The 12,677-nt window shown below is 52.4% G+C and overlaps 6 protein-coding genes across 6 annotated transcripts; 3 read left to right on the top strand and 3 right to left on the bottom strand.

The window, feature by feature from the left end:
- Positions 1 to 529: 529 nt before the first annotated feature.
- On the top strand, positions 530 to 1,559 carry DSM5745_01736 (Mpv17/PMP22 family protein; the record flags this gene model as incomplete). Its single annotated transcript, XM_026743752.1, has 2 exons — positions 530 to 1,065; positions 1,148 to 1,559. The coding sequence occupies 2 exons, from the start codon at positions 530 to 532 to the stop codon at positions 1,557 to 1,559; spliced, it is 948 nt and encodes a 315-aa protein (XP_026606915.1).
- Positions 1,560 to 2,216: 657 nt separating this feature from the next.
- On the top strand, positions 2,217 to 4,230 carry DSM5745_01735 (exonuclease V; the record flags this gene model as incomplete). Its single annotated transcript, XM_026743751.1, has 2 exons — positions 2,217 to 2,634; positions 2,711 to 4,230. The coding sequence occupies 2 exons, from the start codon at positions 2,217 to 2,219 to the stop codon at positions 4,228 to 4,230; spliced, it is 1,938 nt and encodes a 645-aa protein (XP_026606914.1).
- A 301-nt stretch (positions 4,231 to 4,531) lies between these two features.
- On the bottom strand, positions 4,532 to 5,983 carry DSM5745_01734 (heme-dependent oxidative N-demethylase family protein; the record flags this gene model as incomplete). Its single annotated transcript, XM_026743750.1, has 5 exons — positions 4,532 to 5,297; positions 5,357 to 5,480; positions 5,536 to 5,588; positions 5,645 to 5,747; positions 5,806 to 5,983. 5 exons carry the CDS (start codon positions 5,981 to 5,983, stop codon positions 4,532 to 4,534), a joined length of 1,224 nt encoding a protein of 407 aa, XP_026606913.1.
- A 399-nt stretch (positions 5,984 to 6,382) lies between these two features.
- DSM5745_01733 (dolichyl-P-Man:Man(6)GlcNAc(2)-PP-dolichol alpha-1,2-mannosyltransferase) lies at positions 6,383 to 8,347 on the bottom strand (the record flags this gene model as incomplete). The annotated part of the gene is made up of 4 exons (XM_026743749.1): positions 6,383 to 6,649; positions 6,708 to 7,502; positions 7,551 to 8,223; positions 8,280 to 8,347. 4 exons carry the CDS (start codon positions 8,345 to 8,347, stop codon positions 6,383 to 6,385), a joined length of 1,803 nt encoding a protein of 600 aa, XP_026606912.1.
- Positions 8,348 to 8,592: 245 nt separating this feature from the next.
- Positions 8,593 to 10,605, top strand: DSM5745_01732 (RNA-binding snoRNP assembly protein NAF1; the record flags this gene model as incomplete). The annotated part of the gene is made up of 1 exon (XM_026743748.1): positions 8,593 to 10,605. The coding sequence occupies one exon, from the start codon at positions 8,593 to 8,595 to the stop codon at positions 10,603 to 10,605; it is 2,013 nt and encodes a 670-aa protein (XP_026606911.1).
- Positions 10,606 to 10,857: 252 nt separating this feature from the next.
- On the bottom strand, positions 10,858 to 12,630 carry DSM5745_01731 (U4/U6-U5 snRNP complex subunit PRP3; the record flags this gene model as incomplete). Its single annotated transcript, XM_026743747.1, has 1 exon — positions 10,858 to 12,630. The coding sequence occupies one exon, from the start codon at positions 12,628 to 12,630 to the stop codon at positions 10,858 to 10,860; it is 1,773 nt and encodes a 590-aa protein (XP_026606910.1).
- Positions 12,631 to 12,677: the final 47 nt, after the last annotated feature.

Raw genomic sequence — 12,677 nt, 5'->3', positions numbered from 1 at the left:
GGTCTTCTTGTTGTCTTAACTTTGCATTGTTGATATACCCTGCATGATTTGTTGCATATAGACGGTGGACGTTAGCATCTTAGAGATAATACAATCAATAATTCTCAAATTTATTCCCCAACTCCTAAGCTGTTATCGTGATTTCCCCATAGTTGGAGTAATGCTGGAGTCTATGGACGCTCCGATAGGCAGACATCTCCGATCCTCGGCATTTTGGGACTATGATTGCCGATTTTCCAGTAGTCGCCATCACGATGATCAAACTCGACTTAGCCCTTGTTATTCAAACCTAAAAGATTTCTTTTTTGTTAAATTTAACCTTCTTTTTTTGCGCTCTTTGTCGATTGTCCGGACACGTCCCACATTGTTACCCAGAGTACAACCTCCGTTGCTTATCCGCATTCAGTCGCTCTTTTCTCGCCGATACCCATTCATTGATTCTTCCCAGACCATGCTCTAGAAGACATAGCACAAGCAGCAAAGAGACTAATCATCCTGCGCGGCGAGCGCGGCGCGCCTTGCTTCCACAATGAGGCCTTCATTCTTCCTCCGACGCCCAACCTTTACCCCCTCCAGATCCTCCGCTTCCCCGCGCTTACGGACAAAACGATATGAGTCTACTTCACCACCACCATCTAAACCCGACCATGGACCTACTCCTAAGAGCGAGCCGCCGGCGTCCTCGCCTACCCCTGCGCAATCACATAACAGCATCCCTCCTACGCCGCCGCCAGGAGCATCTCCGACAGTCCCCGCTCGGTCCGAATCACGATCGCTGGGACACATAATTAGGGCGAGCCCCTTGGGGCGGATGGGACGGTCATATTCTCGGTTCCAGGAGAAACGGCCGTATACGACGCAGATATGCAGTTCGATAGTCATCTATCTTTGTGGTGATCTGAGCGCGCAGTTTTTCTTTCCGCCGGAGGCTCCGGCGCAAAAAGTTGCGGAGCCGGGTAGAGAGGACAGCGGAGAGGTTGCTGAGGAGAAAGGAGGGTATGACCCTTGGAGGACGATGCGCCATTTGACCGTGGGCATTGGGTCGAGCATACCCTCGTATAACTGGTGAGTCTTCTACATTCTTGTTGGCGACTTCGGTGGGAATAGGACGGATGTCGAGGACGTCCTGCTAACGGAACCAATCTAGGTTCATGTTTCTCCACAATAACTTCAACTTCACCTCCAAATTCCTCTCCATTGTCACCAAAGTCGTCGTCCAGCAAGCCGTCTTCACACCCGTCTTCAACACCTACTTCTTCAGCGTCCACTCACTACTATCCGGCGCATCATTAGAGGAGACATGGGAGCGGCTGAAGGTCGCCCTGCCGCGGAGTATCGTGAATAGCGCCAAGTTCTGGCCGATGGTCACTGCATTTAGCTTCATGTATGTGCCGCCGCAGTTCCGCAATGTGTTTTCGGGTTGCATCGCGGTGGGCTGGCAGACTTACCTGAGCTGGTTGAATCAGAAGGCTGCCAGGGAAGTTGAGACTGCGCTGACGGAGCCGGCTTCGTCGGAGGCGCAGGTCGGAGAGGCGGCCAAGGCTGTTATCAAGGCTTAAATCAGCTGTTGATCTTCAGGGTCTCTTTACTAATGTTGCGTGGCTGGTTGGTTGGTTCTTTGCATACTCCGATTATGGGGTGGTGTTGGGATAGATTTTAGAGCAGGATATGTTCTTGGTTGCATTATAGAACAATAGAATACATTTATAAGAGAAATTACTTGCCTCTTTGATGATAGCTGAAACCTGTTCTACGAAAGTGGGGGTCCATTACTTGGAGCATAGGGACCGATGCCCAAAATATATAGTTGAGACCTGTACTAGGATGCCAACTGCATTCATGATGAGCAGCTACTTACCAAGCAAAAAGTTATCTAGGAGTTCGACGAAGATCCGGGACAACTTTTTGAACTAATCACTAATCACGGATGGTAGCTGCCTTCGAATTTGCCTGGCGGCTGCCTACTCTCTCGAAGGCCCGAATGATGCTTGGAAATCCGCTCGCGATTTCCTCCGAAGCAAACCTACGGAATAGGACGAGACAACTTGGACTCGACCGTCGAACTTATCTTCCTTGATCGCGCAAGACGATGAAGACGCCCCGAACCGCCCAGTGAGTCCACCTCAAAATGACGTTGTGACGCCATCAACTGCAGGAACCCTTCTTCTCCGTCGCCTCCCCGCAAAAGTAACTCTCTAACCAACCTCCGCACAGGAATGTCATGTACACCACAACCACCACTTGACCCTACCCAATTCATACCAGACGACGACGATGCCCTGAATTCAAGCAGTGACTACGGATCCGACTTTAGCGCCGATGAAACCGACGTATTGAACGAGCTACTCGCGCAAGTTGACGCGACCGGCCCTGTGGCGACAACGACCACAGCACCCCAACACCATCCCAGCCCGACGCGACACGCTCTGACTCCTCCACCCGCATCCGCACCTGTACCTGCAGTTATCCCGGACATTGAAGATCTAGGCGACGATGTACCGGGCGATCGCGTGCCCAGAGTCCTGGGGCGGGAGAAGAGTCCCCTGTGGCAGGTTCAGACAGCTGGAGGTGCGCTCTCGGACGCGATTGCACATAAGGCAGGCTGGATCCCTGTCTATAGGGGGCCCACGATTGGTGAGCGCTCTCAGACCTGTTTCCTCTTATGCATGTTTGGTTTGAGGAAACGCTGACCTGACTCCGAAGCGTTTAGTTGAGCATCCCGATTCCACGGAAGGCCGCGAACGGCAGCGCGAGAGGGATGTAGCTCGCGAGCAAGCAAATATTGGCGGAGATGCTGATTCGAAGGCAAAGGCTTCGCTGGATACGAGATCACCCGTAGAACGCTTCCGACGCCCGCCTAATAAGGCCTTCTCCGTTACTGATTTAATATCGCCTGCCTGGTGTGAGGTGCAGTATTGGTATACATTGACTAAACATGGGAGGAAGCGGAGAACGCCGGCGATGAAGAAGGGTAGTACGATACACAAGACACTCGAGGATGAGATCTATACGACTGTCCCGGTGCAGATTACGACGAAAGAAGACGCGTTGGCGCTGCGAATTTGGAACGTTATACAGGGGTTGCGGACGTTGAGGGAGTTTGGGATTACACGAGAACTGGAGGTATGGGGCCTTGTGGATGGGGAGTTGGTCAATGGGGTTATCGACCAGCTTTCTTATGAGTGTCCTGACTCGGAGCTTGAGGCTTCGGCTGCCTCCCATTACGCGGAGGCGGCGGCGTCGAGGGCTGTCTTACCCGAGTACCAGATGTCGTTGACGGACTACTTGCTGTCTCCTGCGCATGGAGGAAGAAAGCTTTCGGACCTTTCGCACCACGAAGTAGTGCCTGAGGCTATGGAGGATCCGGTCAGCAGTCAATCCACCTCTGAACTCCAACAGCTGCCTCGGATCTACTTGACAGACATTAAGACGCGAGGAAGCAACTCCACGCCGACGGTCAAGAGTTCCTCGTTTCGTCCAACCTTACTACAGCTCCAGCTCTACTATCACATGCTGAACCGTTTGACACTGAGCGACGATGTTACTATTGACTTGCTGGCGGCGCGGTACGACCTCGACCCTAAAAAGACTTTCACCGACGCCTTCATATGTGAAGTCGGCTCCCTGAACGACCAATTTTTTGATGCATTATCTTCAATGGAGTTCGATCCAGATTACATCCCTACCCCGGAAGATGCAATCACGCGGCACCAGTCTCACGGCTCTGACAACTCTGGCTCAGTATCAGAGGAGACAGAAATGCAGTACCCTTCCGCAAGCCAGGATTCCACCAGCGTCCTCCTTGCCCACAACAACCTTACGCGCCTATGGAAACTCATGAAAGATCAACTCCGTTTTACCTTCCTCCCGCCATCATTAAAGTCCGCAGCCGTTGCCCCGTCGATTCCTTCGGAATTCCAACCCCCCATGCTCGAGTCTTACCCGACAATTCTGTCGCCGCTCTTAACAGCTCGCTACATATCTTCGGCTGCAACGGCAGATTTACGGCCGCGCGTCCTGGGCAGCCGATCCTTCCTATTCGACCCAACCACGCTGGAATCGTACGTGACTGATCAAATGGCTTGGTGGCGAGGACAGAGGACCCCGCGTGGTGTTGAGGTTATGGAGGCTTGGAAATGTCGCATCTGCGAGTTCCAGGAAGAATGTGAATGGCGGCAGGAGAGGGAGTGGGCGTATGCGAGGAAGAAGGGCTACAATATGGGAGCGTGATCATGCTCAGCTCCATGGCCCTGCCTCACCTCTTGGCGTTTGATTCATCTGCATTAAACATAAAATGGTATCTGGTTTATGGCGTTTGATTTCATACTATGGTAGCATTTTCAGGATTCCAATTGGGAGGATTTGTCTGTCTTGTATTGGTATTTGGAGTTGAACTTGGTAATAACTGCATCGCGGTCTTATAGAAATGAAGACTAATGATACCAAGACAAACAAATCGCTTGAAGATCGAGATGCGTGTATATACAATTCACGAAGAACAACGAACATAACAATATCACTGATAAAGCCCCTAGTATGGATAACTCCTCACCTCATCCTCCTTCTCAACCTCCAACCCCGCCTCAACCTGCTCCTTATGTTTCCGATCCAAATACTCCAGCAGCACATCCCCATACTTTTCCTTCCCCTTGTACTTAGCAACATCATCACCCCAACTCCGAATCGCACTGGCCAACCTCCCAGGAACATACGGCTCCTCAGCAATCTTCGTAATCGGCTCGAAATACGTCCTGATCGTAAACGCGACGGCCCCCGTCTTCGGCAACCGCCGCACAGACTGCCTCTCCGAGCGGAAATAATGGTGCTCAATAGCCTTATCCTTCTGCGCCGTATTCCATGAGACCACGGGCGCATCTTCAGACCCGATACTATGGCTCCAGGCGAGATCGTCGTCGACCTGGATGAAGTAGTTGTTGCGGACAACGGGGTCCTCGGGCTTAAGGCGGCGGAAGAAATTCATCATGCCCTTTTCGAGCTTCTCTTTGTAGCCTGGGACGTCGCCGGATGTGTGGATATCCGATAGCCGCATGCCGTATTTGTCGCTGAGGCGCCAGAAGCCGGCCAGGAGGACGGCGCCTGCTAGGAGGTAGTACTCGCCGTCGGGCTTCTCGATCATGATTGCGAGGTCGTCTTGCACGAGGCGAGCGGCCATAGCCATGGGGTCTTCGGGGAGGGGGCGTTGCTTGATGTCGATTGTTTCGTTTGTGAGGAGGTTTGTTAGGCCTGTTGGGGTTTTGCGGAACATGTTGGGGTAGCGTTCGGGGAGGTAGGAGGTTCTGTGTTTGGAATTGGGCGTCAGTCATGACTTGGAAGGGAAAAGGTAAAGGTGTCGTACAGCTCCTCAAGAAATTCGATGGCGGCATCCCATGCTTCGGGGGCAGTCGCGCAACATTTGTCTCCGCGCTCTTTGAGCCGGCGAGCTTTGTCTGCGTGGTAGCGGAGGTAGTGGTTGTCGAGCTCTGGTTGCTGTCAGTTGATTCTGTGGTAAGGACAAGCAAGCGGCTTAGGGCTTACCGATCCACTCGTCCCATTTCAGGCTTCGCAGTCCCATGGTGATAAAGTACTTGCTACTGCACATTAGTCATGCCGGCATATAGTAACCTCACTTAGGTATGCTACTTACGGTCCATATCTGAATGGGCGGTAGGGAATCGGCTTCGTGGTGTGGACATCCCAGTTAGGGTATGGGGATGCAGGAGGTCGTTTGAAGTCAGACGGCGTCCATTCTAAACCCAGAGCGATAATTAGCTACCCACGTTTTTGCTGCCTGTGAAGAAGCCATACCTCCATATTTTCTCGTTGGTTTCTGATCCTTGGGTCCTGCCAACGATTTCGACTGCTTGGATACATTCCACCTCTGCAGAAATTGGGCAAGGACCCATATGACGAACGTTGTTACTGCGGAGGCAGCGACGGCGTTCCCAATAGAGTGCTGGGTGAAATAAAATGTCTCTGGAATCATGACTGAGTGGAGATAGAGGTTGATACTGTTGTCATTCCATTAAACGGTTGAGAGCTGGATTTATCGTTTTTATAACGAATTGTATGCATCATCCTGAGAGGATGGCATGCCGAATTGCCCGTTGTGTTAATCGGATGCGACCTTCGCGAGCGCATCATTATCGATAGACAAACGACTATCAGTTCCCCGCGATGAACACTGAGGGGAGGTGCTTATCAGCCCGCATATCAACTGCAGCGATGGCTGCTCGAAGTCCGCGCCTGGGATCTTTTTACCGTATTAGGAAAAGCCGCGCATCAACTCTATGGTCACGCCATTGCGATCGCAACCAGTGTACGGATATGAGCAACAGTAAGATGCCATCGCCTTGTCGATTTACATTGTTTGTGCTCATACGGTCTATAATAACTCCGGCTCAGGGTCCGCGGTGCGCCGTCGCAGCAGGCAGTATTGACCCCATTTCCTGCGGAATCGGTCGGGGATGATCGGTAAATCGGGAACCCAGATGAGACGACCCAGAAGACCAGTATGGGAAGCGTCAAGGAATGATGCGCAGGATAATTCCTCCCACTGCGCCTCATTTTGTATATAGTTGGGTTCCAAGCCTGTAGTTTCGCGACCGGGAAAGTGCGAGTCGACCAAGAAAGAACATTGAGAGATGTCGGCCTATCTAATCGTTAGTCATCTTACATATATATCAGAAGCTGCAGGCCAGAGAACTTACGTATTTCCCCGTGTCCTCCTCGTTGCGGTCATTCATACCTTCCGGTATTCGAGATGTGCCCTCAAGCAAGGTCGAAAAGTTCGGAGCATCCTGGAACTCGCCAGGAAGCAGGCCGCGAAACTCGCTTTGAATGAATTTGGCGCGCATGCCGTTCGGGAGAAAGAAAGACGAAGGGAAGCGATACCATTCCTTACCAAAGCAAACCGAATCACCTGGCTGTGCTACCCCCGCCTGCTCCAAGGGCTGCAGGACCTTCAGCGGAGCATTGTATGCGGTGATCATACCCAGAGTCCTTAGAAGCCCACCGTTGATGGCAAACAAGATCACAGACATCACTGCTGCAAGCTTTAACTTTGCAGGGACGCGTCCGATCAGCTCTTTCGGATTGCTGGAGCCGATGTATGAGAGAACCATATGAAACGCGATCGCCGCATTGAGCGCAAGAAATGGATATGCCGGGTACATGAATCTTTCCTCCTTGTGAGGCTGCAGAGTGAAGATGCCGAACCACATGTAAAAGGGCGACAGAAGAGTTACAGTCCTAAACAAAGTCTCTTTGTTCGTCGACTGGGCACGGAATATGGCTTGAAGGAGCAGCAGCGGAGCCACAGCGATCGCGAACAAGAACCAGACGTTGAAGTTGAGGAGCAGGTTCCTGACGTAGAACGTCCAAGGCTCTGTGCCGAAAATCTCTGGTCCCCTACCCTCGCCTCCAAACACGTTATATGAGACTATATTCCACGGCACAATGGTGAGTCTGCGGAGAAAGTTAAAGTCAACAGTAACTTCGGCGACCTATGGGAATTAGTGCTTGAACTGAATGAAATAATGATCAAAATATACCAGTATTGCTAAGCACCTGATAGCCCCATTCAGAACGTCGAAGGAGACTTGCCGCATGTTGTTTGAGAGAAAGCCGATAACGACCTCTTCAAAAAGGAGAGGAAGCAACAGAGCTCCGGCAAACGGCCATCCAACGATCGCGCCGAGACCAAACCACATAATCCCCTTTGCGGTCTTTTGCCCTCCTCTCCAATCCAAAAAGGCAGCAAGACCTAGCATGGATGCATACATTGTAAAGCTGGAAGGAAGAAAAGCAGCCGAGGCATGGAACATGCCTGGACTGAATGCGACGATCATGAGGAACAGTAATCCGATTCTAGGGCTCAGCGTCCGGCAAATGGCCGAGTACAGCCTGGTTTGACAGGCTGCGCATACCATAGCTAAGAAGAACCGAACAAAATAGAACTCCGAGGACTTTTTACCAACCATGAAGGAGCCAACTTTTCCGACGATGCCGTGCATAGAGATGTATAACCAGCTTCGGATTGAGTACACGGGTGAGTATTCCCAGGTTTGGAGCCCGTACCCATGATCCAGGTAGTGAGTCGGCTCCCAAAAATTGAAGACCTCATCGCAGTCTTGTATGGGTGCAAGGAAAGCTGCGATACCGTTCGATATGATACAGACGTAGAGTGCAATATTCAAAGGAAGATAGAAGGGCGGCGGAGGCGGACTGTGATGTTAATGTCAGCTAGCGGATTGAGACGAGAAGAGGAATGCCGTTTATACAGTCGCTTTGTCCGCGGAGCTGGCTGCTCTTGCGACACAGAAGGAACCTCAATTCCCTTCCGAGGCATTGTGCATATAATCTATAGCTGGAGGGATGATGAGAGAATAGTCCGCGCCGTCGCCATAGAAGCGGACACGAAAACATTGCCGTATTTATTATCTTATCGATAAGAAATACGTTCGGCGACCGCAACGGCAAAAATGGCAGTTCCATAAAAAAATTCCCGAGAAGAATCCTCGACGAATATTATACACTCTCTACGATCCGGCAGTTTACCGAGAATATTTTCTCATCAGACCTTCTGCCAGTACTATGACGGAGCCTCATAACCAGAACAACCCCGGGGTTGCCCCTGAAGATGTCCCAGCCAAACTGATTGACATGATCGATACGCCACCCATTGCATTGACTCCAGCAGATGAAGGAAGCGATTTTTACAACACTCCATTTGTTGTAGGTACGCCGGCGACTACGGCGCAAAAGCCGGAAGACAAAGATGATAATATGGTTACTGAGGCTCCTGTATCCTCGAACCCACCTCCCATGATTCCCGGCTTGAGCCTGGTCAACGACGGCCTCAATCAAAATCAAACAAGCCCGACGCCCGGCGCGAAAGAGAACCCCAATGGCACTGATCCTATGATTCTCAGTACAGAGACAACAAACGAGTCTCAGCCTGCTACTGTGCAAAACGGATCGGAGACAAAGATTGAAGAGACGGCAAAGCCCGCTGTGGGAGGTACAGATGCGATGGAAGTCGAACAGGAACATAAACAGCCCCAAGGAGGATCTGGAGCGAACGGAGGACTGGAGGAGAGCGACAAGACGGCAACTGGCACGAACGGTACAGAGAATGCCACCGTTGAGAGCGCTGCGACCGGGCAAGCCGAGCAGGAACAAGAAGAGGAGCACCCCGAATGGGAAATGGACTCCGACCCGTATGAGTCCTCCTCAGACAGTTCCGACTCGGATTTTTCCGATGACAGCGACGAGGATGAGGATTATCCGATCCTCAGTCCCGAGGAACAAGCACGAATCTTGATGCAGGGGGAGCTGGGTTCCGATGACGAAGGCGATGGCAAGGGTAAAGCTGGCGCTCCTCTAAAGACGGCCAACGAAATCATGGAAGACTGCTTGCCTATCCCTGACATTACTATCACACCGGAAATGAAGATTATTCTCCTAGGAAATGTGGAGGCCGTCGTTGAAAACACAGTTCTCATTGCCGCGAATGTCACCGGAGAGTACCAGGTCCTCGAGTCAGGGTCACTTCTTTGCCTGGAAGATCGCCGCGTTGCTGGCGTGGTCTCCGAGACTCTAGGACGGGTCGAGAACCCTTTATATACTGTCCGATTTCCCACTACGGCAGAGGTCGAAGAGCGCGGTCTCTCGAAAGGCGCTGTGGTGTACTACGTCGTGGAACACTCTACATTCGTGTTCACCCAACCACTGAAGGGCTTGAAGGGAAGCGATGCGTCCAATTTCCACGACGAGGAAGTTGCCGAAGACGAAGTCGAGTTCTCCGACGACGAACAAGAAGCTGAGTACAGGCGGAAGTTGAAGCAGAAGCGCCAAGAGCGAAAGGGGAAGAACCAGGACGGTGGTCCCAAGGCTGCAAGAGGGCCACCCGGCCCTTCGAAGCTGAGCCACAGCGAGCTCAACTACGACGATAACGAAGATGGCTATACCCCGCTTGCCCGACCTAAGAACCTGCACGAGATGATGCGACAGGAAGCGCCCGTCGAGAATGATGGTTTCAACAGGAACTCTGGCTATGGCGGTCGAGGCCGCGGTCGAGGCTCTGATCGCGGCGGCCGTGGTGGTCGAGGGCGTGGAAGAGGCGGCAGGGACCAGTCACACCATGATCGCCAGCCGTATCATCAGCAGGAGAGGTCGGAAGCCCAGTCTCAGTCTCAGCCTCAGCCTCAACCCCAGCCCTATCCCGCATTTAACCCTCAGCAATACCCAGCCTACTCAACCCTCCCGCAACAACCTCAACAACAGCAGCCTTACACCCAAGCTGCAATGCCGACAGCACCATTCAACTTCCAAATGCCATACCAGCAGGCCTACCAACAACCCAACCCATACCAGCAAATGTCACCCACTCCGCATATCAATCCGATGTTCCTAGCTGCCTTACAGCAGCAACAGCAGGTACAGCAATACCAACAGACGCAGGCACAGGCGCAACCCCAACAGCAGCAGTCCGGGGTAGGTCAACCGCAGCAGAACCAGGCTATGAACTTCGACCAGGTGAAGGCCCAGCTGGATCTCCTGCGGCACTTGAGCAATGGGCAAAACCAATGGCCCCCTCGCCAGTGATAATTAATACCATACAGTTGTTCGCTTGAAGGTTACACTTTTGCATTCTGCATCTTGCATTGTTAGGGTTGGGATAGGTCACGGAAAAAGTTCTACGTTTGCTTCAATGCCACATATCTGAGATACCAATTTCAATAATGTTCTGGATAACCTGCGCTTTGTATAGGGTATTGTTTACTGATACATCGTCACGCTTTAATGATATTGATAGAGCAGCCTCTAGTCCGGCAAATTGTTGTTCGCACCCATGTCTTAAAACTCGCTCTGCTGCTTTGCACTCTTTCCCAAAGTCCAGAAATTCTCCAACTTTGCACGCGCAAGCACATCCTTTGCCTGAGAGTCTGTCTCGCAAACTCGGGCCCCCAACCATTTACGGAAAGCCCGAGCTTTGACTTGACCTTCCCAAATAAGGGTGCATGTGTTTGTACTGAGATCCTTCAACTCTCCCTTGTCATCTTCTGCGGCGAGCCAGGAAGCCTGGGCTTCCCGATTACCCTCCCGTACGGCACCAGGTCCTGCGTTCTCGGTCCAGTCGATCCGATTCATCATGAGCTTTCGGTAGTTTTTCATTGAATGGGCACCCCCCTCGACGATGACTAGATTGAATTTGGGGTGCATAACGCATACGCCAGTGAGCGCATTTTGTTCCGCATTCTTGCTGATTTTAAATCGGTGGCGCCCGTTCGCAAGACTATCGATCCGGTACACTGTCATTAAGATACCCTTTTCGGCGTCTTGCTCTTGTTGTCGGGCGAGCTTCTCATGGCGTTCTTCTTTCGTAAGCTTGCGTTCTTCATTGGCGGCCTCGTGTTGTGCGCGCCGCTCTGCAATCTCCCGGTTTACCCGCGCTTCAACGGCTGTGGGATCTTTAACAGCTTGTTCACCTAGCACGCGCATAAGGTTCGATTTCTTGACCTTTGGTGGGGGTGCTGGCTCAAGACCTAGGCGAATCTTCGCCTGCTGCTCCTTCAGGTCAGCCATTCGCCTTTGCCGGCGTATCTTTGCTTGCTCTTTTTGCGTAAGATACATAGGCTTTTGTTCCGGCTTGAGCTTTTCCTGGGGAGGCTCAAGAAGCACGGGATGCTGGACGTAGGGAGTTATTATAGAATCGGCAGAGTCAACCTTGAGGTTATTTTCATCGTCAATTGTAGCGTAATCAGGCTCGTTCACCAGATGTTCGTCCCACCATTCAATCGCTGGTGGAGCTGGCACTAGGAATGCCTTTTCCACATCAAGATCTTCATCGATACCGGCCTGCCTTGCTCGTTCCGCAATGCGCTTCTTCATAGCCTCCAGCTGAGCCTGCCGGCGAAGAGCTGCAGCCTGCTGTATATATTTACCTTTCTGGTTGAACAAGAGTTGGCGCGACTGCCGGGGCTTGGAGATCGTAGCTTTCGGCCCTAGATTCGGATCATAATAGGGGTTGTTCTTGATTTCTTCGATAGACGGCCCTGAAAGGTCAAGGCCAGCTCGATCCGGTTTCCCGCTGACCGCGGGAGATTCGGGCTTGCGGTTTCTTGATTGCATCTGTCGCCCCTTGCCTCCGCGAAATTCGAGGTTATCCGAGAGAAGGGCAGGATGCAAACCGACATCGAGACCACCTCGGGCGCGCGAAGCGCCATCGTCTTCATCGTCTTCGAAGGGAGGCGGAGGTGGCGGAGGGGTAGGAGCGCTGGGTCGTTGCGCGGCCGCCTGTGATCGTCCTGTTGCTGCTGCCACTCTAGCTTTCATCTGTTCTAGTCTCGACATAGCAGAGCTAGCACCGGGAGGCGCAGGGCTAGGGCTCGAAGCAGCCGGCGCTGGAGAAGGGGACGCGGAAACTCGTTTCTCAGCCATCAGCCTGTCGCGCACGGCTTGAGCTTTTGCTCTAGCCTCGGCCACAACCTTTGCGATGTCGATACCACCGGGTGGCGCACCTTGCCCAGGATGAGGAGACCCATGATTCGAACGAGGTCGTTTTTGCGCGTTGTTATCTTCATCCTCAGGGTGAGGCCGCTTCAGCACGTTGCCCGACAGGTCCGCCATGGCTTGTGACGGAGGGTCCTCGACTCACCCGCCGAAGCAAAGATTCT

This window comes from Aspergillus mulundensis (genome assembly GCF_003369625.1).
Source record: "Aspergillus mulundensis strain DSM 5745 chromosome Unknown scaffold_1, whole genome shotgun sequence".
In the NCBI taxonomy this organism is placed as follows: Eukaryota; Fungi; Ascomycota; class Eurotiomycetes; order Eurotiales; family Aspergillaceae; genus Aspergillus; species Aspergillus mulundensis.
Note: the sequence above shows the minus strand (reverse complement) of the source record. Positions and strands in the feature narration are given on the sequence as shown.